Source organism: Coregonus lavaretus (genome assembly GCF_964263955.1).
Source record: "Coregonus lavaretus genome assembly, chromosome: 28".
Classification (NCBI taxonomy): domain Eukaryota; kingdom Metazoa; phylum Chordata; class Actinopteri; order Salmoniformes; family Salmonidae; genus Coregonus; species Coregonus lavaretus.
Window position 1 is genome coordinate 7450085 of NC_140015.1, and position 25502 is coordinate 7475586.

Sequence of the window (25502 nt, forward strand, 5' to 3'; positions counted from 1 at the left end):
GACATATGTATTTACCCCCCCCCCCCCCCCCCACCCCAGTAATCAACAAGCAAAATAAATAGGCTACAGAATACAGAATGAAATATAAGATAGAAAATGAAAAAAATGTTCCTATAAGTTAAAAATGAACAATGGTGACCCTGGCCATGACCCCACTCCCTGCGGGTGTCTCAGGAGGAGTTGGGATATGCAAGAAACACATTTCCATTACACATTTGTACAAGAAACACCCACAGGAGACAAATATAAGCACCCCCAAATTATTATTATCATGCCTTTCCCTAACCTTAACCCAAACATTAACCTCAGTCAAACAATATCTAAACTTAACCTAACCCTCGTTCCTAAACCTAACCTTAACCTCAATTAATTTTTAGCGCTATGACTAAATTCAGTTTTTCTTCTGCCGGTCGAATATCCACTTCCTAGTTTTATACATTGGGACGAATTTCAGCATAGTTTTTAATGACCCCTGAGAAGCGAATGACTTTGACCTCTTTGGTTTTGGCCTTGAAGTCCTGCCACAGGTACTCTGGAGACAACACCTTGCTGGGCTTGTTGTAGAGCAGATACCTGTTGAGGTGGCTCTCCTCCTGCCAGGCTGCCTCGATGGAATTCCCCGCATCCTTCTCAAACCGGTTCCGACATACCTTTGTTAGTGTGTACACATCCTCCACGAACCCTCCGATCATAGCCCCGCCATAGTAGTAGTCACCCTCATCCATGGGGATGTAGGCCGTCGAGGCTGGACGCCGTTCGTATGGGAAGCGGTCACGGGTCTGCTCATAGTAGCCTGGGTGTATCACAGCAACCAGCCTTCCAAGAGACTCGGCCCCCCAGCGAGAGTGGAACTTGCTGTCCACGTCCAGACAGAAGATGTAGTCGGCCTCCCTGCTGATCTGACGTTCGATGGTGGTCTGGATGATCTCCATCCTTCGGGCTGATATCTCCTGCCAGCGGTTTGAACCTGGGACCTGGATCACACTCAAATGTCTCCCCTGAGTCAGGTTCACTGAAGGAACCTCGTGTGGACAATCAGTGAAAACATAGTAGCGCACGTTGAAGCCGACCATGAAGTGCTTCTCCGCTGTCTCCAGAAAATCTTGGAGAAAGCTGACGTATCTGTCAGTATTTAAAGACATACATAACATAAGGATTAATAAGTGCCTTGCTCAAGGACACAACGGCAGTAGTTCGCAGCTGAGATTTTGATGCCAGCAACCCTCTGTAATTGATGGAGCAGCAGGTAGCCTAGCGGTTAAGAGCGTTGGGCCAGTAACGGAAAGGTCACTGAGCCAAGGCGGAAACATCTACTGTTCTGCCCTTGAGCAAGGCAGTTAACCCCCAACAACAACTGCTCCCGGTGCGCCGATGATGTCATTAAGGCAGCAGCCCCCGCACCTCTCTCATTCAGAAGGGTTGGGTTAAATGTGGAAGACACACTTCAGTTGAATGCATTCAGTTGTGCAACTGACTAGGTATTCCCCTAACTGCATCATCATTTGCATAAGACATTATACCACTTTCTGACCAGTATACAGTCTAGCAGATAATACATGAAGTAGTACAATTATTCACGTGTTCCAAGGCATGTATCATGAACTCATTATATTTTATTACATCAGGTACTTATGTTCTTATAGTTGCAGTGTTGCAAAAGTATTGATAGTTCAATTTCCCTTTTGAATATTTTTCAAAAGTTGTACTCACTTTCCAACGGCAAACACTGTGGTTGCTATGGTGAGGTTCATGGGCTTGAATATATTGTCGACGAGCACAGGGTCAAAGGTGCCTTCCCAGACGATGGGCGCCAACCATGGGGTCACTGCCACCACATCAGTACGTCTAGAGAAACAGAACAAGGTCCAGCCTGACTGTGTTGTACTGACCAGAGCCATGATATGACCTCAATATTTCACTATTGTACTGGCAATTAAAGGACCTTTGTTTCAAGGTGTGGTATATTAGGCTACACTTCCCCACACTGATGTGTCAGACACTAACAATATAGTTTGTCAGCTAAAATGTCTTTAACATAAGATAAAAATGCTGCTTACCCCACCAAGACACTGGGCTGCTTGTACAATAGCCTGGGAGAACAAAATGTAGTTAATTACTTAATTATAATGAAGAGATGGGCTGATGTTGGTCGTATTAGATAGACCTGTAATAGTTGTACTACTACAGAACATATACACGAATAGAACTACTGCCCCAACCACCATGCTATAAACTAAACACATACAGTATCCCATCAACAATTCATGCAAGGCAATAAAAGATGACGCTGATGTACAATGCTATGACATAAAAGGACCACTATTTTGATTGATTGTCAGTGCTTTTTCAGAAGATTTTTGTTAGGATTGATGTGATAGCATGATACCATACTGCTATGGTGAATGATGGTAGAGTAAAATACAGATACACACTTTTCAGGAGAGACCATGTTCCGTTCTCTGCTCCTGAACATGGGCTTACTCAGGCTGTATGAATAGAAGAACATAGAAAAAAGAAAACAAAAACTAGAAACTGTACTTTTTCATGAAGAAAAATTGTGTGACTCGCTTCAGCTGTCCAGAAGTATTTTTATGTTAGCGGAAGGAGTTTAGAAGTTTAAATTGTTAGAGGCTAGTATAGACAATTTGAGGCTAGTGTAGTAGTGACTGTATTATAAATAGTAGTGGGATAGTGGCTATTAGTTCAGGGATTCCCAAACCTTTTTGGCCCACGACCCCATGTGAAAACAATTATGTAATTAACTGCCAATTTTTACTTTTTTATTTGGGACTATGGCAGTCAATTGAAAAACATTCTAACATTATTTCTTCTCAACTCACCATCACATACTTGTAATGTGGAGCTATGACACTCAATTGCAAATTAGTCTGACATAATGTCTCTTATCTCACCACGACTAATGTGTGCTTGATGCATGTCACGTCGGAGCTTCTCAAAGTCAGGGGGCGTGGTCAACAGTACGCACCTCATTCCTGCTGTCACATCCAACCTGGATCGATATTTGGTTTTAATGCAGACGAGAGCACTGAATCCAGCTTCACACAGATAAGAGCTGGCGAAGGGTACCATGAGTTTTAATGCTCAGAAGAAGACGGCAGGGTTTTCCATTTGAGTCAGGAACCAAAACTCCTTCATAGTGACCCGTGAATGCGTTGTCTGCAACATTCGGTCATATGACAGCTAGAACAGCTGTTCGATTTCACTTACCGGCACGTTAACTGAGCCAGAATCACTATCAAACAGACTGGGAAGTAGGTCCAAAAGTGCTTTTCCAAGCGGGTCCGATGTCGCCCGAGTTCTCTCGGAGGTCACCAAGGGCTGTTGAGTCGTCTCCTCCGGAGCCCATGCAACTGGGCAGGGCTAGATTGTCTCCTGCTGAGTGCTTACGCAGACTAAACACCCAGAGCTGTATGTTTTGTGGAGCTATGGGACATTTTTAATCTACCTGCCCATTAAAAAACCAGGCTAATCAAGTAGGTACTAGTACGCTGGTGAGCCGTACGGGGAGTTTCCCATCTTCCATTTCTCATACCCCTCTCCATGCTACCCTGTTGTGGGGTGACCGGTCCAATCTCTCATTGACTCTGGGGCCGACGAGAGCTTTATGGACGCTACCCTGGTGTCGGAGCTGGGAATCCCCACACAACCCCTCTCCATTCCCATGGACATCAGAGCGTTGGATGGGCGCTCTATTGGCAGAGTCACCCACACTACGTTTCACATGAACCTGAGAGTGTCAGGTAATCCCAGTGAGTCTATACAGTACCTGCCCATTGAATCCTCGCATGCACCCGTGGTTTTGGGGTTTTCCTGGCTCCAGAGGCACAATCCTCTGATCGACTGGGCTACTGGTTCTATCCTGGGTTGGTACCCGTTTTGCCATGCACATTGCCTGAAGTCGGCGTTGCCTGACCCGGGACGTCTTCCTGCGGGCTTGGGAAAAGCCCCGGACTGCTCTGCCATTCCTGCGGAGTACCAGGACCTCCGGGAGGTTTTCAGCAAGGCTCGTGCCACCTCGCTTCCTCCGCATCGGCCCTATGACTGCGCCATCGACCTTCTCCCGGGCACTACACCTCCTCGGGGCGGCATTATTCCCTGTCAGGTCCAGAGACCAAGGCGATGGAGACGTATATTGATGACTCCCTGGCTGCAGGGGGTATCCATCCTTCTGCCTCCCCCGCCGGCGCAGGGTTCTTCTTTGTGTATCGACTACCGGGGCCTGAATGACATCACGGTTAAAAACCGTTATCCGCTTCCACTCATCGCCTCGGCTTTCAAGCTTCTCCAGGAGGCTACCATCTTCTCCAAGTTGGACCTCCGGAACGCCTACCATCTGGTACGGATACTGGAAGGGGATGAGTGGAAGACCGACTTTAACATGGGTAGTGGGCACTACGAATACCTGGTGATGCCGTTCGGACTGACCAATGCTCCTGCTGTGTTCCAGGCCCTGGTAAAAACAACTTTCTCCGGGACATCTTGAACCGGTTCGTATTCGTCTACTTTGATGACAATCTCATGTTTTCCCACTCGGCTCAAGAACATGTCCTCCATGTCAGACAAGTCCTCCAGCTTCTCCCGGAGAACCAGCTGTTCGTCAAAGCGGGAAAATGCGAATTTCATCGCTCCACCATCTCCTTCCTTGGATACGTCATAGCTGCAGGCAACATACAAATGGATCCTGAAAAGGTGAGAGCGGTGGTGGATTGGCCGCAATCCACCTCCAGAGTGCAGCTGCAACGCCTCCTGGGGTTCGCCTATTTCTACCGCCGGTTCATCCGGGGCTACAGCCCCCCCTGTCAGCGCTCACCTCTCACAAGTTCCCGTTTATGTGGTCTCCAGCAGCAGACCAGGCGTTCTTAGACCTCAAGCACCAATACACTACCGCCCCCATCCTAATCCATCCAGATTCGTCCCGGGAATGCTGCGCCTCACGGACATGGTTATCTATCGCCCCCTCTAACCAGTGCCTCCACTCCTCCAATGCTATCTTCACCACAAGTAGTTCCCGGTTACCCATGTCGTAATTCCTTTCCGTGGGGTTGAGACGATGGGAAAGGAATCTTCTGTTGCCCCGTACCCTCCGTATACATCCCACTTTTCATGTGTCTAGGATTCAACCTATGTCTCACAGCCTTATCTCCTGTCTCCTGTTGATTCGGTCACTCATCTGTAGAACGTTTTTTTGTTTTTCCCCTGCATGCTTGATTTCAGTTTGTTCAGTTTCCCAAATATATCTGATACATAGGCAAGGAGACACATTTTATTTTTATTAAACAAAGTCAATCAAGTCCATTGTGAATGACAACAGTTCCTTTCTCAATGCGAAACATCTTTCCAACACTCCCCCTCGATAAGCATCAAGTCTCAATGTGAAATAGAACATTGTCATGCTCTGATCCCATATCTCCACATAGTTTTGCGAACAGGCGTGCGCGCAGTGGATGTGATTTGATGTAGTTTACAATCGAAGTTACCTGCTGCAGTACACTAAAGTATGTGGACACCCCTTCAAATGAGTGGATTCGGTTATTTCAGCCACACCCGTTGCTGACAGGTGTATAAAATCGAGTACACAGCTATGTAATCTCCAAAGACAAACATTGGCAGTAGAATGGCCTTACTGAAGAGCTCAGTGAATTGCAACGTGGCACCGTCATAGGATGCCACCTTTCCAACAAGTCAGTTCGTAAAATGTCTGCCCGGCTAGAGCTGCCCGGTCAATTGTAAGTGCTGTTATTGTGAAGTGGAAAAGTCTAGGAGCAACGACGGCTCAGCTGCAAAGTGGTAGGCCACACAAGCTCACAGAACAGGACCGCTGAGTGCTGAAGCGCGTAAAAATCGACTGTCCTCGGTTGCAACACTCACTATTGAGTTCCAAACTGCCTCTGGGATCAACGTCAGCACAAGACCTGTTCCTCGGGAGCTTCATGAAATGGGTTTCCATGGCCGAGCAGCATCGGCTGGAGTGGTGTAAAACTTGCCACCATTGGACTCTGGAGTATTGGAAAACGCGTTCTCTGGAGTGATGAATCACGCGTTACCATCTGGCAGTCCGACGGACGAATCTGGGTTTGGTAGATGACATTCTAGACGATTCTGTGCTTCCAACTTTGTAGCAACAATTTGGGGAAGGCCTGTTTCAGCATGACAATGCCCCCGTGCACAAAGCGAGGTCCATACAGACATGGTTTGTCAAGATCGGTGTGGAAGAACTTGACTGGCCTGCACAGAGCCCTGACCTCAAACCCATCAAACACCTTTGGGATGAATTGGAATGCCAACTGCGAGCCAGGCCTAATCGCCCAACATCAGTGCCCAACCTCCCTAATGCTCTTGTGGCTGAATGGAAGCAAGTCCCCGCAGCAATGTTCCAACATCTAGGGTAAAGCCTTCCCAGAAGAGTGGAGGCTGTTATAGCAGCAAAGGGGCGACCAACTCCATATTAATGCCCATTATTTTGAAAAGAGATGTTCGACGAGCAGGAGTTTAGTGAATCCTCCAGATCAGAGGCAGTAGGGATAACCATGGATGTTCTCTTGATAAGTGCATGAATTGGACAATTTTCCTGTCCTGTTAAGCATAAAAAATGTAACTAACACTTTTGTGTGTCAGGGAAAATGTATGGAGTAAAAAGTACATTATTTTCTTTAGGAATGTAGTGAAGTAAAAGTAAAAGTTGTCCAAAATATAAATAGTAAAGTACAGATACCCCAAAAAACTAGTTAAGTAGTACTTTAAAGTATTTACTTTTAAAAGCCTATACTTTTACAATGGGTTCACCGTGGTTCTGTGTAGCCTAGTTATGCTAATATATTTGATTCCAGTGTATTGCAGTCAATTTCATCTTTAACTTCTTTGAATTTTGTCTGAGTTTGTTGACAAAACAGACCATAGGACGACTTTTCACACAGAGATGTGGGTCTGTGAAAACTATGCAATTATTTTGGAGACAGATTTATATCAGTGAATGTCATCTATTAATTTACTGTTATAGTATTTCTAAGTAGCAGTCAATGCAGCCAATGCGGCAAATATAAAACAGCTGATTGTTGAGTTGTGGCTGTCAATGAACAGCAGGCAGCAGCTAGAAGGTATTTGGGCAATATTTCAAAATACAATTGCGAGAAAAATCTGTGTGAATAGGTGAGTGCCACTGGAAAGTTGGTGGACTATAATTTCCTCTTCATATTGTAGGCCTAAGATCTGTGTACCCACTCTTTTCATTGGCCTATGCTATTTGTTGCATTTAAGACATGTGTCGTTCGTTTTATTGATCTCAGTATGTAATTGTCAGAGTAGCTTGTTATTTTGATCATTTGTGTGATATGAAAAAATATGATTTTAATGTCTCCGGTTATGTAAAATGACGTAGAATTGCAGGAAATGATTTTAGAAAAGGCCCTTTTTTTCCTTGGGCCCACAAACCCCTCAGCTCTTGGTCTTCAGGACTGAGCCTCGTTATGAATGTTATGAAACTCTGAACGCCCTGGCAGCCATATCAGCCAGGGAAACTAATTGTTCTCACTTCATGATAGAACATTCCGATTTTTCTGCCTGTCTATGGCGCTCTTTAACTGAACTGTTAGGATTTTCTTGTGATCAAAACAAAACAACTTATTTTGCTCAAATTGTTACGGTCCGGCACTGTTGGTCCTGTTCCTGCTGGTTTTCCTTTCCCTTTTTTCCCCTGTGTGTGTTGTTTGTGTCTGTCTCCCCCTGCTGTGCAGCCCAGTCAGAGGATCTAGGTCAGGGGGCGTGGCCATTCTCTCACAAGATCAGTTACATCAAGCTGCAGCTCATTGTCACCAATCAAGCAGCAGTTATCTACCCGGGCTGGACACCTCTCCAGCGCCAGTTCGGTCCTACACTACCTGTGGTAACTTGGCCCGTACAGCACTCTCAGTTTAGTTGTTCTCTCTCAGTATTATTGTTGTTCCTGCCACGTTTGTAACCTGTCTCTCCTTCGACCAGATCCCGTCTGTTCCTGCTGCCTGCCTGCCTGCCATTCCCACACCGCAACCTGCTCCTCTGTTGCCTGATATCCTCGTCATCCAGCTCTCAGGACTACTGGCTCTCTACCCCACTCAGCTCCTACCCCGGCCTGAAGCTACTCCACCCAGAACTGCTTCTCTCTGCCTAAACACGTTGAATAAACTACATCCTAATTCACTCTCTTTGTCCGTGTGTCCGTCTCTGCACCTGAGTCCCCCACCCAACCTAATACAAATAGAGATATAATTAAGTTGTTTTCTGCCTGAGTGTGGAGCTGTTTACCGCAATTTTATGGATTATATTGTGACAGAACAAAACTACCAAAATCCTAACATCCTAACTTTAAAAGTACCATCCTACCTTTAAAGTACCAAGTACCATGACTTGTTGGGGGAATTTCACAGTTTGTCTCAACTAACCTGGTACTCTTCTGGTCCTCATCAATTGGGATATCTCTGTTGGAAACAATGAAACCATAAAATAACGTTCCCCTTAAATTCAAGCCTCAAACCAAACCCTGTTAATATGAATCAGACAATATTGTGACTTTCATGTTCCATGTCACATTATAGCATCATTAGGCTGTAATAGATTAACAGAACTTGATCTTACCTGTTGAGCCTTTCAGAGAAGAAGTTGAAGTAGACATACCTTTGGGGAGGCAGGAGAGAATCAGTTCAAGTCTGTCATGAAAATATTTTGGGTATTTTTACACTAACAAAATGTGTTGCTGGCACTGCCTTTCTTCGACATTTTGATTTGTTACTTTTATTTTAAACATAATTCATACACTTACGCAAGTACACAATGCAAGGACGCAATTACATTCACAAGATGGCAATCCTACGTAGTTTCGTGGAGTTACAAAATACGGGGTAGCACACATTTGCGTATCTTATTGTATTATGTAGGGTGTAAATTAGGCTTTACATTATTGTCATGACTCTCCCTGAGTGAGGATGAAAGGCTTCACATCGGCTTGGCTATTGGCCGACAACAACCAGACCCTCTTACCCACGATCTTGACGCCTTAACACTGCCATAAATTAGAGAGGAGGAGAATACAGTGGGGAAAAAAAGTATTTAGTCAGCCACCAATTGTGCAAGTTCTCCCACTTAAAAAGATGAGAGAGGCCTGTAATTTTCATCATAGGTACACGTCAATTATGACAGACAAATTGAGAAAAAAAAATCCAGAAAATCCCATTGTAGGATTTTTTATGAATTTATTTGCAAATTATGGTGGAAAATAAGTATTTGGTCACCTACAAACAAGCAAGATTTCTGGCTCTCACAGACCTGTAACTTCTTCTTTAAGAGGCTCCTCTGTCCTCCACTCGTTACCTGTATTAATGGCACCTGTTTGAACTTGTTATCAGTATAAAAGACACCTGTCCACAACCTCAAACAGTCACACTCCAAACTCCACAATGGCCAAGACCAAAGAGCTGTCAAAGGACACCAGAAACAAAATTGTAGACCTGCACCAGGCTGGGAAGATTGAATCTGCAATAGGTAAGCAGCTTGGTTTGAAGAAATCAACTGTGGGAGCAATTATTAGGAAATGGAAGACATACAAGACCACTGATAATCTCCCTCGATCTGGGGCTCCACGCAAGATCTCACCCCGTGGGGTCAAAATGATCACAAGAACGGTGAGCAAAAATCCCAGAACCACACGGGGGGACCTAGTGAATGACCTGCAGAGAGCTGGGACCAAAGTAACAAAGCCTACCATCAGTAACACACTACGCCGCCAGGGACTCAAATCCTGCAGTGCGAGACGTGTTCCCCTGCTTAAGCCAGTACATGTCCAGGCCCGTCTGAAGTGCATTTGGATGATCCAGAAGAGTATTGGGAGAATGTCATATGGTCAGATGAAACCAAAATATAACTTTTTGGTAAAAACTCAACTCGTCATGTTTGGAGGACAAAGAATGCTGAGTTGCATCCAAAGAACACCATACCTACTGTGAAGCATGGGGTTGGAAACATCATGCTTTGGGGCTGTTTTTCTGCAAAGGGACCAGGACGACTGATCCGTGTAAAGGAAAGAATGAATGGGGCCATGTATCGTGAGATTTTGAGTGAAACCCTCCTTCCATCAGCAAGGGCATTGAAGATGAAACGTGGCTGGGTCTTTCAGCATGACAATGATCCCAAACACACCGCCCGGGCAACGAAGGAGTGGCTTCGTAAGAAGCATTTCAAGGTCCTGGAGTGGCCTACCCAGTCTCCAGATCTCAACCCCATAGAAAATCTTTGGAGGGAGTTGAAAGTCTGTGTTGCCCAGCGACAGCCCCAAAACATCACTGCTCTAGAGGAGATCTGCATGGAGGAATGGGCCAAAATACCAGCAACAGTGTGTGAAAACCTTTTGAAGACTTACAGAAAACGTTTGACCTGTGTCATTGCCAACAAAGGGTATATAACAAAGTATTGAGAAACTTTTGTTATTGACCAAATACTTCTTTTCCACCATCATATGCCAATAAATTCATTAAAAATCCTACAATGTGATTTTCTGGATTTTTTTTTCTCATTTTGTCTGTCATAGTTGACGTGTACCTATGATGAAAATTACAGGCCTCTCTCATCTTTTTAAGTGGGAGAACTTGCACAATTGGTGGCTGACTAAATACTTTTTTTCCCCACTGTATATCTCTGGCCCTCTAGTATGGTGAAAGGAATGCCTTTGTTTCAGATACTTTTTGCCTCCCAAAAACTTCAACATCCAACAATGAACATTGGGACAATATATTTCAACATTTAAGTGGGACCATCCTGTTACTCTCTTCAAACCATCGTCTACTATACTGCTCTCATCACCCCACAGGGGATCATCGACACGGCTGATTAGCCGTCCTCAGAAGACCACTTCCAGAACGAGTGAAAGTAAACAGACAACTAAGAAGAAGGACATTGTGACCTCTTGCGGACAATCAGAGCCTTACATCTAAGGCCCATCCAAAAGAGAAGGCCCAAGACCCCTTTCCACGAAGGCCTGGGTCCAACAGAGATACACGACGAAGACCTTCAACACGTAAATACATGCATTACTTCTTACCCAAAAGGGCTGGCAGTTCGGGGCAAGGTATTAGGAATACTGTGAGAGTAGTTCCCAAATGTATACAAGTGCTTCTCTTCCTCTCTCGCTTCCTCTCTCTCTCTTTAACTTGCCATCTGTTGTAACAAGTGTCATATTGTGTTAATCCGCTAGGAACCCATTTTCATTGTATTAAGTTCTAATCCCTAACCTATACATGTATGTGTTTGTATCTTGTGTTATCATTTTAATTAGTTAGTAAATCAATAATTAAATCCATTTGTGTGGTACGGAATGATCAGTAAGTTCCAGGTTCGTGCAGACTTAAAGAGTCTACGACTTTCAGAATGAGACTGATATGAGGTAAATTATTAATAAATGACTGTTAAATGATAAGAGATGTCTAGATATCTTTAGAGTTAATTCGGGAAACAGTAACTAATTAAACAACTTTTCCCGTGGTGCCCTAAATTCCTAATGAGTTAATTGTTGCATGATTAATTGAATCTAGTAACAATTAAACATAGTAGGTAATGATTTGATAAATAATAGTCATCACAATAATGAAAATCACGTCACGACACTATCCTTACATTACCTTGGATGTGGTGTTGCCAAAGCCACATTCATGCTGCATGTCTATGTGCAGCTATTAACATACCGTGAATACCATAGTACCCTCAAACTCAACTCTAGACCTCGAAGATAGTCCCACTGCATTTTTTCTTTGTTCCCCTCTAATCAGGGACTAATTTAGACCTGTGACACCAGGTGTGTGCAATTAATTATAAGGTAGAACAGAAAACCAGCAGGCTCCGGACCTCGTAGTGTAAGAGTTGAGTACCCCTGCTATCTAGTAGTATATAAAAGTAGGCAAGATATTGAAAGTATACCGGAACTTTTCAACTAAACCATATTAATCATAATGTTGCACACTTGAATAATGCAACACATTTTTTAAGGTTGACACTTTTTAGCTTTTAACTAATAGAAATGCTGTACTAATAATAATGGCATGTGGTTTCAGAGAGCCATTGTCTTTTTTCAATACCACTCAGAGAGGGGTATGTGGTGTGGAAGTGTTCCAAGATACCTAGTTGATGTATTCAATAGTTTGATTTAATCTTGAGAAGTGAAATGACTGTTTAGTTCGTGCTTCCCTCAACCCAGCAACAGAACCTAGTTATTTGTTTGTTTTGTTTGTTAAATCATTGTGTAACCTTGGTTTTCCTTTTTGACCAGGCTCAAAAAAAAGCCTCAGTCATTCAGTTTCCATTGACTATTGTGGAGGAGAAAAAACTATTGTGAATTGGGATTCAATATGTTGCCCCTCAGCCCAAACTAAGAACCTGTTTGTGACGTGTGTTAGGCTCCCTGTGCTCTTGTTAGTACCTACCTAGTATGTAGATCTTACCGTGAAATGCTTACTTACAAGCCCTTAACCAACAATGCAGTTCAAGAAATAGAGATAAGAAAATATTTACTAAATAAACTAAAGTAAAAAATATATAATCAAAAAGTAACACAAGAAAATTACATAACAATAACGAGGCTATATACAGGGGGTACTGGTACCGAGTCAATGTGTGGGGGTACAGGTTAGTCAAGGTAATTTGTACATGTAGTTAGGGGTAAAGTGACTATGCATAGACAATAAACAGTGTGTAGCAGCAGTGTAAAAACGTTAGTTTGGGTGGCGCTCCGGTACCACTTGCCGTGCAGTAGCATAGAGAACAGTCTATGACTGGAGTCTTTGACACATTTTTGGGCCTTCCTCTGACACCGCCTAGTGTATAGGTCCTGGATGGCAGGAAGCTTGTACCCACGCAGTACCCTCTGTAGCGCATTACGGTCAGATGCCATGCAGTTGCCATACCAGGCGGTGATGCAACCGGTCAGGATGCTCTCGATGGTGCAGCTGTAGAACTTTTTGAGGATCTGGGGACCCATGCCAAATCTTTTCAGTCTCCTGAGGGGAAAAAGGTGTTGTCGTGCCCTCTTCACAACTGTCTTGGTGTGTTTGGACCATGATAGTTTGTTGGTGATGTGGACACCAATGAACTTGAAACTCTCGACCCGCTCCACTACAGCCCCATTGATGTTATTGGGGGCCTGTTCGGCCCTCCTTTTCCTATAGTCCACGATCAGCTCCTTTGTCTTGCTCACCTTGAGGGAGAGGTTGTTGTCCTGGCACCACACTGCCAGGTCTCTGACCTCCTCCCTATAGGCCGCTGTCTCATCGGTGTCGGTGATCAGGCCTACCACTGTTGTGTCGTCAGCAAACTTAATGATGGTGTTGGAGTCGTGCTTGGCCAAACAGTCGTGGGTGAACAGAGAGTACAGGAGGGGACTAAGCATGCACCCCTGAGGGGCCCCAGTGTTGAGGATCGGCGTGGCAGATGTGTTGTTGCCTACCCTTACCACCTGGGGGCAGCTCGTCAGGAAGTCCAGGATCCAGTTGCAGAGGGAGGTGTTTAGTCCCAGGGTCCTTAGCTTAGTGATGAGCTTTGTGGGTACTATGGTGTTGAACACTGAGCTGTAGTCAATGAACAGCATTCTCACATAGGTGTTATTTTTGTCCAGGTGGGAAAGGGCAGTGTGGAGTGCGATTGAGATTGCGTCATCTGTGGATCTGTTGGGGCGGTATGTGATTTGGACTGGGTCTAGGGTTTCCTGCATGATGGTGTTGATGTGAGCCATGACCAGCCTTTCAAAGCACTTCATGGCTACCGATGTGAGTGCTACGGGGTGGTAATCATTTAGGCAGGTTACCTTCTCTTTCTTGGGCACAGGGACTATGGTGGTCTGTTTGAAACATGTAGGTATTACAGACTCGGTCAGGGAGAGGTTGAAAATGTCAGTGAAGACACTTGCCAGTTGGTCCGCGCCTGCTTTGAGTACACGTCCTGGTAATCCGTCTGGCCCGCGGCTTTGTGAATGTTGACCTGTTTAAAGGTCTTGCTCACATCGGCTATGGAGAGCTTGATCACACAGTCGTCCGGAACAGCTTGTGCTCTCATGAATGCTTCAGTGTTGCTTGCCTCGAAGCGAGCATAAAAGGCATTTAGCTCATCTGGTAGGCTCGCGTCACTGGGCAGCTCGTGGCTGGGTTTCCCTTTGTAGTCCGCAATAGTTTGCAAGCCGGTGTAGTAGGATTCAATCTTAGTCCTGTATTGACGCTTTGCCTGTTTGATGGTTCGTCTGAGGGCATAGTGGGATTTCTTATAAGTGTCTGGATTAGTGTCCCGCTCCTTGAAAGCGGCAGCTCTAGCCTTTAGCTCGGTGCGGATTTTGCCTGTAATCCATGGCTTCTGCTTGGGATATATACATACGGTCACTGTGGGGACGACATCCTCGATGCACTTATTGATGATGCCAGTGACTGAGGTGGTATACTCCTCAATGCCATTGGATTTATCCTGGAACATATTCCAGTCTGTGCTAGCAAAACAGTCTTGTAGCGTAGCATCCGCGTAAGCAGGAATCAGGAGGATAGAATTATGGTCAGATTTGCCAAATGGAGGGTGAGGGAGAGCTTTGTATGTGTCTCTGTGTGTGGAGTAAAGGTGGTCTAGACTTTTTTTCCACTCTGGTTGCACAAGTGACATGCTGGTAGAAATTAGGTAAAACGAATTTAAGTTTGCCTGCATTAAAGTCCCCGGCCACTAAGAGCGCCGCTTCTGGATGAGCATTTTCTTGTTTGCTTATGGCCTCTGCAGCTCGTTGAGTGCGGTCTTAGTTAACAGCATCAGTTTGTGGTGGTAAATAGACGGCTACGAATAATATAGATGAGAACTTTTTTGGTAGATAGTGTGGTCTACAGCTTATCATGAGGTATTCTACCTCAGGCGAGCAACACCTCAAGACTTCTTTAATATTAGGCATCGCGCACCAGCAGTTATTGACAAATAGACACACACCCCCGCCCCTCGTCTTACCAGACGTAGCTGCTCTGTCCTGCCGATGCATGGAAAACCCAGCCAGCTCTATATTATATATTGTCATCGGTCAACCACATCTCTGTGAAACATAAGATATTACAGTTTTAATGTCCCATTGGTAGGATAGTCCAGTTGATTTCCCAATGATTGCATGTTGGCCAATAATATGGAGGGTAGTGGTGATATCAGATATGATCTGTATGGCTTGCATGGTCTGTTTGCAATGAGATCGTTGAGATGGTTTGTAACTCAGCAACAGAAGCCACAGTGAATTTTACTTTACCTAACTGACAGCTGTCAGTAAGTTATTGTAAAATGCACAGCAACATAATAGACAGTAACTGCTAGTTAGTTACTTGCAACTAGCTGGCATTAACTTACTGTGTCTGATTACAAGATAGCTTAACATTAGTTGACAATTGCTAAGCATTCTTTGTGGTGAGCATAGCCACAGTAAGTTAGTGCAGCAAGCGGACAGTAAATTATTCAAAATACGTGGAATATATATATTTATTATAGTATTATATATTTACTATTATAGTAAAAAGAAAAACCCTTCAATGAGTAGGTGTGTCCAAACTTTTGACTGGTACTGTATATATATATATATTTAAAGATGAATAAAAATGTGATAACTAAAATATAGTCGTTGCATAAATATTTAGCCCCTTTTTTCAGGCAAGCCTAAATTTGTTCAGGAGTAAAATTTGGCTTAACAAATCACAATAAGTTACATGGACTCACTCATCGTAAAACAATAGGTGTTGACATTAATTTTTAATGACTAACCCTTCCTGTGTCCCCCATACATACAACATCTGTAACGTCCCTCGGTCAAGTATTACAGAACATTTCAAGCACAGGTTCAACTACATGGCACCAAATAGGGGTGAAGAACCCTCTGGTTGCAGGATTCTGTCATCTGTCCCTATTGGGGAACCCTTTTGGGTGCCACGTAGAACCCTTTGATTTGTCCCTGTAGGGGAACCCTTTTGAGTTCCATTTAGAGCCCTCTCATGAAGAACCCTCTGATTCCAGGTAGAACCTATGACAGGTTACAGTGCATTCGGAAAGTTTTCAGACCCCTTGACTTTTTCCACATTATGTTACGTTACAGCCTTATTCTAAAATGGATTAAATAAATAAAAAATCCTCATCAATCTACACACAATACCCCATAATGACAAAGCAAAAACAAATTTTGCTAATTTATAAAAGATAAAAAACAGAAATATCACATTTACATAAGTATTCAGACCCTTTACTCAGTACTTTGTTGAAACACCTTTGGCAGAGATTACAGCCTTGAGTCTTCTTGGGTATGACGCTACAAGCTTGGCACACCTGCATTTGGGGAGTTTCTCCTCTCAAGCTCTGTCAGGTTGGATGGGGAGCGTTGCTGCACAGCTATTTTCAGGTCTCTCCAGAGATATTCGATCAGGTTCAAGTCCGGGCTCTGGCTGGGCCACTGAAGGACATTCAGAGACTTGTCCCGAAGCCACTACTGCGTTGTCTTGGCTGTGTGCTTAGGGTCGTTGTCCTGTTGGAAGGTGAACCTTAGCCCCAGTCTGAGGTCCTGAGCACTCTGGAGCAGGTTTTCATTAAGGATCTCTCTGTACTTTGCTCCGATCCTCTTCATCTTTGCCTCGATCCTGACTAGTCTCCCAGTCCCTGCCGCTGAAAAACATCCCCACAGTGTGATGCTGCCACCACCATGCTTCACCGTAGGGATGGTGCCAGGTTTCCTCCAGACGTGACACTTGGTATTAAGGCCAAAGAGTTCAATCTTGTATTCATCAGACAAGAGAATCTTGTTTCTCATGGTCTGAGAGTCTATAGGTGCCTTTTGGCAAACTCCAAGTGGGCTGTCATGTGCCTTTTACTGAGGAGTGGCTTCCGTCTGACCACTCTACCATAAAGGCCTGATTGGTGGAGTGCTGCAAATATGTTTTTTTTTTATTGAATACATTTTAGAATAAGGCTATAACGTGACAAAATGTGGAAAAAGTCAAGGTGTCTGAATATTTTCTGAAGGGACTGTATGTATAGGGGTAAGGTGACTAGGCAACAGGATATAAGATAAACAGAGTGGCATTAGCTTGTATGTGAGCGGGTGTGTGTAGACTCAGTAGAAATGTATGTGCATGTTACAGTGCCTTGCAAAAGTATTCATCCACCTTGGCGTTTTTCCTATTTTGTTGCATTACAACCTGTAATTTAAATGGATTTTTATTTGGATTTCATGTACTGGACATACACAAAATTGTCCAAATTGGTGAAGGGAAATGAAAAAAATTACTTGTTTCAAAGAATTGGTGCGTGCATGTGTGTTCACCCCCTTTGCTATGAAGCCCCTAAATAAGATCTGGTGCAACCAAAATTACCTTCAGAAGTCACATAATTAGTTAAATAAAGTCCACCTGTGTGCAATCTTAGTGTCACATGATCTGTCACATGATCTCAGTATATATACACCTGTTCTGAAAGGCCCCAGAGTCTGCAACACCACTAAGCAAAGGGCACCACCAAGCAAGCGGCACCATGAAGACCAATGAGCTCTCCAAACAGGTCAGGGACAAAGTTGTGGAGAAGTACAGATCAGGGTTGGGTTATAAAAAGATATCCAAAACTTTGAACATCCCACGGAACACCATTAAATCCATTATTAAAAAATGGCAAGAATATGGCATCACAACAAACCTGCCAAGAGAGGGCCGCCCACCAAAACTCACAGACCAGGCAAGGAGGGCATTAATCAGAGAGACAACAAAGAGACCAAAGATAACCCTGAAGGAGCTGCAAAGCTCCACAGCGGAGATTGGAGAATCTGTCCATTGGACCACTTTAAGCCGTACACGCCACAGAGCTGGGTTTTACGGAAGAGTGGCCAGAAAAAAGCCATTGCTTAAAGAAAAAATAAGAAAACACGTTTGGTGTTCGCCAAAAGGCATGCGGGAGACTCCCCAAACATATGGAAGAAGGTGCTCTGGTCAGATGAGACTAAAATTGAGCTTTTTGGCCATCAAGGACAACGCTATGTCTGGCGCAAACTCATCACCTCTCATCACCCCGAGAACACCATCCCCACAGTGAAGCATGGTGGTGGCAGCATCATGCTGTGGAGAAACTGGTCAGAATTGAATGAATGATGGATGGCACTAAATACAGGGAAATTCTTGAGGGAAACCTGTTTCAGTCTTCCAGAGACTTGAGAATGGGACAGAGGTTCACCTTCCAGCAGCACAATGACCCTAAGCCTACTGCTAAAGCCACACTCGAGTGGTTTAAGGGGAAACATTTAAGTGTCTTGGAATGGCCTATTCAAAGCCCAGACCTCAATCCAATTGAGAATCTGTGGTATGACTTAAAGATTGCTGTACACCAGCGGAACCCATCCAACTTGAAGGAGCTGGAGCAGTTTTGTCTTGAAGAATGGGCAAAAATCCCAGTGGCTAGATGTGCCAAGTTTATAGAGACATACCCCAAGAGACTTGCAGCTGTAATTGCTGCAAAAGGTGGCTCTACAAAGTATTGACTTTGGGGGGGTGAATAGATATGCACGTTCAAGTTCTGTTTTTTTGTCTTATTTCTTGTTTGTTTCACCAGAAAAAATATTTGTTTTTCTTCAAAGTGGTAAGCATGTTGTGTAAATCAAATGATACAAACCCCAAAAAAATCCATTTTAATTCCAGGTTGTAAGGCAAGAAAATAGGAAAAATGCCAAGGTGGGTGAATACTTTCGCAAGCCACTGTATGTGTGAGTGAGAAGATGATGGCTTGAGTGTTTGTTTGAGTGTGTAGTGCCCTGTGAGTGTGCATACAGAAAATAAAAATAAAAGGTCAATAAGGATACAAGGTTAACTCAGATAGTCCGTGTAGCTAAATTAATGTAACATGGGGATGCAACATTTCAACATGTGAAACCATGAAACAAAAAATATGACATTTCACATGTGAAATCATGTGACCCATGTGTTTCTGGAATACTTCACATTTGTGAAATCATGTGCAAGTGAAATTTCACATGTGAAATCATGGTGCCAATGTGTTTTTGGCACACTTCACATAAGATATAGAGGGGATTCGATTTTCTGGCTTCGGTTGCCCGGTGGGAGGAGTTTGCACCGGGTGAAAAATGAATGCATTCATTTTTTTAACCGGGCTGCCTCCAGGCGTGAGCTAGGTGACCCGTTCAAAGCCCACGGCTTCGGTGAAAACACAGAGTTCTGTTTTCACATGCAAAAGTGATTGCTTTTGATACAAACGCTTTAGCACCCATCCCAATTAAAACTAGTTTGAAAATCCAAATATATATTACAGATGTTGTATGTTTTATCAAGTGTAAGTAGTTCTGATTAGTAATTTTAAGTGGTCATGTCTTAATGTTTAACATTGTTTTTAGAAATATACTTTTCTTTCTTCAAACATGCATACAACATACACTATATATACACTATATATACAAAAGTATGTGGACACCCCTTCAAATTAGTGGATTCGGCTATTTCAGCCACACCCGTTGCTGACAGGTGGATACAATCGAGCACACAGCCATGCAATCTCCATAGATTACTGAAGAGCTCAGTGACTTTCAACGTGGCACCGTCATAGGATGCCACCTTTCCAACAAGTCAGTTTGTCAACTTCTGCTCTGCTAGAGCTGCCCCGGTCAAGTGTATGTGCTGTTATTGTGAAGTGGTAACGTCTAGGAGCAACAATGGCTCAGCCGCAAAGTGGTAGGCCACACAAGCTCACAGAATGGGACCGCCGGGTGCTGAAGCACATAGCACGTAAAAATTGTCTGTCCTCAGTTGCAACACTCACTACCGAGTTCCAAACTGCCTCTGGAAGCAACGTCAGCCCAAGCCGTTCGTCAGGAGCTTCATGAAATGGGTTTCCATGGCCACAGAGCCCTGACCTCAACCCCATTGAACACCTTTAGGATGAATTGGAATGCCGACTTCGAGCCAGGCCTAATCGCCCAACAGCAGTGCCCGACCTCACTAATGCTCTTGTGGCTGAATGGAAGTCCCCGCAGCAATATTCCAACATCTAGGGTAAAGCCTTCTCAGAAGAGTAGAGGCTGTTATAGCAGCAAAGGGGAACCAACTCCATACTAATGCCCATGATTTTGCAATAAGATGTTCGATGAGCAGGTGTCCACATGCTTTTGGTCATGAAGTGTATATTCAATGTAAGGTATAATCATTACTGCACTTTGAAATGTAGGTGGGAGCAATTTGCTGGCAGAGACTCATTAGAATATTTGGCGGCATGGTCTAAAATATGTTGTATTTGTGCCAATTTGTGTAGCAGTCTAACTGGTTTTATAATTATGTTGTTGAAAATTGAGCACCTGCAGCTCTTTGTCAAATGCTCTTACAAAGATTGCAGAACTGGTAGTGTTAAAAGTGGTGCTAACCATCAACCATTTAAACTGTTACAACACTTCCACTGACTATTGGCACAAATACACACAATTCTGTAACTTGTTGTTAGTTACTGTACTTTCACTGCAACCAGTAGCCTATAGTTTACCTTAAAATTACAGGAACTTTTTAACAGTGTCGCATTTCATAGCATAAAATAAAACATGGTGGAGAAGGAAAGAACAGGATGGTTATTCACAACCGAAAAATTCTTACACATATCACCCTCACACCCTTTTTGAAAATGATTATGTCTTATGAATAAGTTACTCATCACAACAGACATAACAGTCCCCTCCCTCTTCAAGTAGTTATGTCATGATAATGGACTTTTATTTTGAAAGACTTATGAATGATATTGAATAAATGTGTTATGAAGGTTGTTGTGCATGATAATACAGTACTCATAAAGGTGGTTTCATAAACTAAATTGTCTTAAGTAGATTAAGTAAATGTCTTATGTATACCCCCTTCAAGATTATATAATATGTGCATACAACACAAAATCAATACAATTATATTATTGCTGCATAAGGTGAAGAAGTTGCCTAATATATTGGCTACAGTTAACGCTACTATTATCATATATTTAAAAAAGAAAAAAGAAAGAGAAGAGCAATACATTTTAGGCTGATATCTTTCAACACCAAATATTGAAAGTTCCCTCAAAATATTGAAAGTTCCCCTGTTCAAATAAACCTACCATTAAAATTATAGACTGATCATTTCTTTGTCAGTGGGCAAACATACAAAATCAGCAGGGGATCAAATACTTTTTTCCCTCACTGTATTATCATATATTTAACAAAGAAAAAATAAAGAGATGAGAAATACCAAATATTGAAAGTTCCCTCTAATTTAGTTAGGCACTGAGCTAATTTCAGGTCTGCTGAGCACAAACTTTAAACGTTGTGAAAATTATGTGCATCTTCCAGCTCTTGTTTACTGTGAACACTGAGACTGTACCCGCTTTAAGTTACAGTTTGAACAGTGGCCAAGTAGGCTACTGTGGCTATTTGATCATAATGTAGACCTACCAGAGTGGCCTACCATCAAAAGCAATGGAGGAAATGCATTTAAACATGGAAATAGCTATTCTATCATTCAGCCTACAGTAGCAGTCAATGTGTTGTGTTTAATGTAGGTCTACATTCCATGAGTCTTTTGAAAAAAACATGCAGGGCTTGACATTAACCTGTTTATCCACTTGACCTTCAGACAAGGAGGTGACTGAACATGTTTTTGTGTTGTTTGATGCAAAACCCACTTTAAAAAATAAAATGTATTATTATTCCCATACCATTATTACAGAGAATCAGACAAGTTATGCTACCGTCTGCCTATTGGCTACTTAGCGTATTCAAGCCTGTCTCAAAATACAACATTGCCCCTTTAAGACAAAAAAGAAAGCTCTTTACCTGACTCACTTTTCAAATATGTCTAGAAATGTACATGTTTTGTGGTCTTCTAGGAAGCAATCACTCCCCTATTGCTGACTACATCTGTATTGCTTGCTGTTTGGGGTTTTAGGCTGGGTTTCTGTATAAGCACTTTGTGACAAATCTGCTGATGTAAAAATTGCTTTCTAAAACAGAAAATGGATCATTCAATGGATATCAAATCAACAAAGAGGTAAAAATATGTAGGCTATAAGAATATGTTGAAGGCTAGCTGTATTGGGTGCAGATGACTGAACTGTTCACTTTTGTGTCTGCAGGTATACAAAGGAGGAGGCATACTGTACAAAGGTATGTCAATTGATATTGGTATGTTATGCAGATCACATTTACCATCCACCTCCCTTACCTCTTCAATGAATATCCCATAGGCCTCTACATTATGGACAAGGTATGTGTATGAAAACCATTATCAAAACAGTTTTTTTCATTCACATTTACCACAAAAGCCAAGGTATGAATACTGTTGTGTGCTTGTTTTGTTAATCATCTGTATAATTAAAATGTTTTGGATTCACAGACTTCACCCTCCCTACACCTCTGATGAATATAACAGGAAACCTGTTCGATCACAATGCACTCAAAATCATTCTGGCTATGGATACGGAGAATATCAACACATTAACATCAACATGCCAGAGGATATACACTTGGGCTCTGCTGGGAGTGTACCTCATATTTAGATTTTTTAATTCTGCTTTGCCACTAAAATCATAATAAATGCTGACAACTAAAATATTGTGTTATTGTTCTTATTGTCATGCGTATTATTAATAATAATAATAATAGGGGAGGGGGGGTAGTTAAAAAATGACCCCCAAAAGGTTATTCAAAGTGTTCTTCGAGGATCCATTAAAAGGAGTTGTTTGAAGGACCCTTTTAAAGGGTTCTTCAAATAACTTATAGGGGTTCCCCCACAGTTTCAATTTGAAGAATCCCTAATGGATACTCCAGGAACCTTTTCTTTTTAGAGTGTAGTGGCAAAGCAGAATAAAACAATCTAAATATGAGGTGCACTCCCAGCCCCAAGTCCAATAGCTATATCCTCTGGCGTGTTGATGTTGATGTCCTCTGTAGACTATCATTAGCCAGAATGATTTTGCAATGCGTGGTAATCGAACAGGTTTCTTGTTATGTTCATCAGTTGTGTAGGGAGGGTGAAGTCTGGGAATACAAACAATATATAATTATACAGATGATTAACAAAACGTGCACAGGACAGTATTCATATCTTGGTGTTTGTGTAAAAATTATATGAATAAAAAAACGGTTCACTTTTGACAACGGTTTTCATACACATACAGTACCTTGCCCATAATGAAGAGGCCTCTGGGATCTTCATTGAAAAGGCAGGGGAGGAGGAAGATGGCTGCTGTGACTGAGTTGTACAAGGTTTTAGAGAAACAATTCATTCAAATTAATTGTAGATGATACATGTGATCTGCATAACATTATGAGACAAACCAATACCAATTGTACATACCTTTGTGAGCCTCCTCGTCAGTATACCTGCAGACACACACAAATAAGTGAGCAGTTCAGTCATTTGCGCCCAATGCAGCTATAGCCTAACATATTCTTACGTCTTTGATGATTCATATCCATTGAACTGTGTCCATTTTCTGTAAAAAAAATATTTTTTTAAAGGGAGAAAGTGTCAAATTACACAGCCATTTGCACAAATATGAAAACAATATCAATTTAGATCATAAAGTGAGAAACCATACCTTAAATTGAGGAGATCTGTCAATTTTTCAGTTAAATGCCTGCACCTGCTGTCGTCTCAAATTCAAATAGAAATATCTCAGTTGGGTCGCATCTCTGGCAACCTAACCAATAGAATGAACTGACAGCCAGCTTGGCTAGATGTGTTGGGACTAGACTTATATTTTGAATGAAATAGTAGCCTATGAATACATTTTTCAAAATAACGTTTTTTATTTAATTGGTAACCAGTTTTAGAAAAGCAATTGTACCCTCAAGGTTGTGCAAAATAACTTTTTTAGCACGGCTGTGGTGATCTACAGTACTCGGCTCCGCCTCGTACCTATGACCGCAGCACAGACGTGCTAAAAAAGTAGTTTAGCACGCCCTCTCGTGTACAATTGCTGTCTCCCGAGTGGCGCAGTGGTCTAAGGCACTGCATCGCAGTGCTAGCTGTGCCACTAGAGATCCTGGTTCGAATCCAGAATCTGTCGTAGCCGGCCGTGAATGGGAGACCCATGGGGTGGTGCACAATTGGCCCAGGTTAGGGGAGGGAATGGCCGGCAGGGATGTTGGTAGAGCATGGTGTTTGCGACGCCAGGGTTGTGGGTTCGATTCCCATGGGGGGCCAGTATGAAATAAAAAAAATATGTATGCACTCACTATCTGTAAGTTGCTCTGGATAAGAGCGTCTGCTAAATGACTAAAATGTAAATTATGGCATTGTTGAATACTTGTTTCTGATTGGCTTGAAGGGCATTCTAGAGTGTGCATTATTTCCTTATAACGCACAGTATATCAGCACAGTAGAATTCAATGGCTATAGGTCATTCTTACAAGTTCTATGTTTGAGCTGCTTTTGAAAGCAAAAGAAAACATTATTGGCATTGTTGAATTCCATTTTCATAACAGCAAGCTAGGACTGATGGTTTGGTTAGCTAAAGTACTGTAGCTATCTAGTAAACTTGCTACCTACTTCAGTGGATGTTGAACACATTTCTACCTGCAAATGAACACATTTCGAGCGGCAAATGTGTTAAATTATAGCCATGGTATAAATGGGATAATCAACTCGGGGCTCTATGCGTTCTCTGGAAAATCATGCAACTCCGTGGAAGGTTAGTTCCACTCCGCTAACTCGCCATAGAACACACCTTCCATGTCGTTAATGATTTTCCATAGAACGCATAGCCCCTCGTTGATTATTCCTTACATAACCTATCATTTCAGTTTTCAAGAGGTATGTTATACCTTTACGCTTGATTAAATCTAATTTCTTAAATCCATCCAACCCTTAACAGATTAGAACATACTCACATTCAAGAAATATCAAAACAATTACATCTCACTCTTACAATCTAATATGGAAATATATCACAAAAGCCCCTAATTTAATCCCAGAAAAAAAAGAAACTGGAAGTCATGTCAAAATGGTTTACATACCCCAGAAGCAAGAAGATTCCAACAATGAGAAGCAGAACATATGACTTGACATTTGAAGTAAAACGCATTGTTCCTCCATCAGTGTCACCAAAATATTTAGTTGATCCTATTAGTACTGGTTACAAGTATGATAGTAGATAAATCTATCACCAGTAAAATATGTTTGATATCAGTTTAAACTGGTGTGACAGGCAAAATGTGTGTGTGTGTGTGTATGTATTTTGTGTAGCCGGTTATAAGGGGGGAGCTTCCTTCCTGAGCTCCTTCCTGTCTTTCTTCTCTTCGGCTGACTGCAAAATCACCCCCTTCCGCTCACCCCCTCATTTGCATATTCATGCATGCCTCAACCATATGCACAAGTGTCCCAAAGCTGAGGGAGTGAAAATGATGGAGGGTGTAGGGGCTAATTAGACCCTCCGATAGCCAGTTTGACGAGTCGGCTACACTGCAGGCTTCAGAGCGAAGT

General features: G+C 42.7%; 1 protein-coding gene across 2 annotated transcripts; it reads right to left on the bottom strand.

Moving 5' to 3' along the window:
- On the bottom strand, positions 1 to 25263 carry LOC311103385 (globoside alpha-1,3-N-acetylgalactosaminyltransferase 1-like; the record flags this gene model as incomplete). Of its 2 annotated transcripts, XM_084144948.1 has the most annotated exons (7): positions 1 to 1122; positions 1711 to 1845; positions 2058 to 2090; positions 2433 to 2486; positions 8436 to 8471; positions 8629 to 8667; positions 25037 to 25263. In XM_084144948.1, 7 exons carry the CDS (start codon positions 25102 to 25104, stop codon positions 432 to 434), a joined length of 1056 nt encoding a protein of 351 aa, XP_084001074.1. In that variant the 3' UTR covers positions 1 to 431. The 2 variants fall into 2 exon arrangements, with proteins under 2 accessions (XP_084001074.1, XP_084001075.1); XM_084144949.1 differs by lacking the exon at positions 2433 to 2486 and having other exon boundaries at positions 112 to 1122; positions 25037 to 25104.
- Positions 25264 to 25502: the final 239 nt, after the last annotated feature.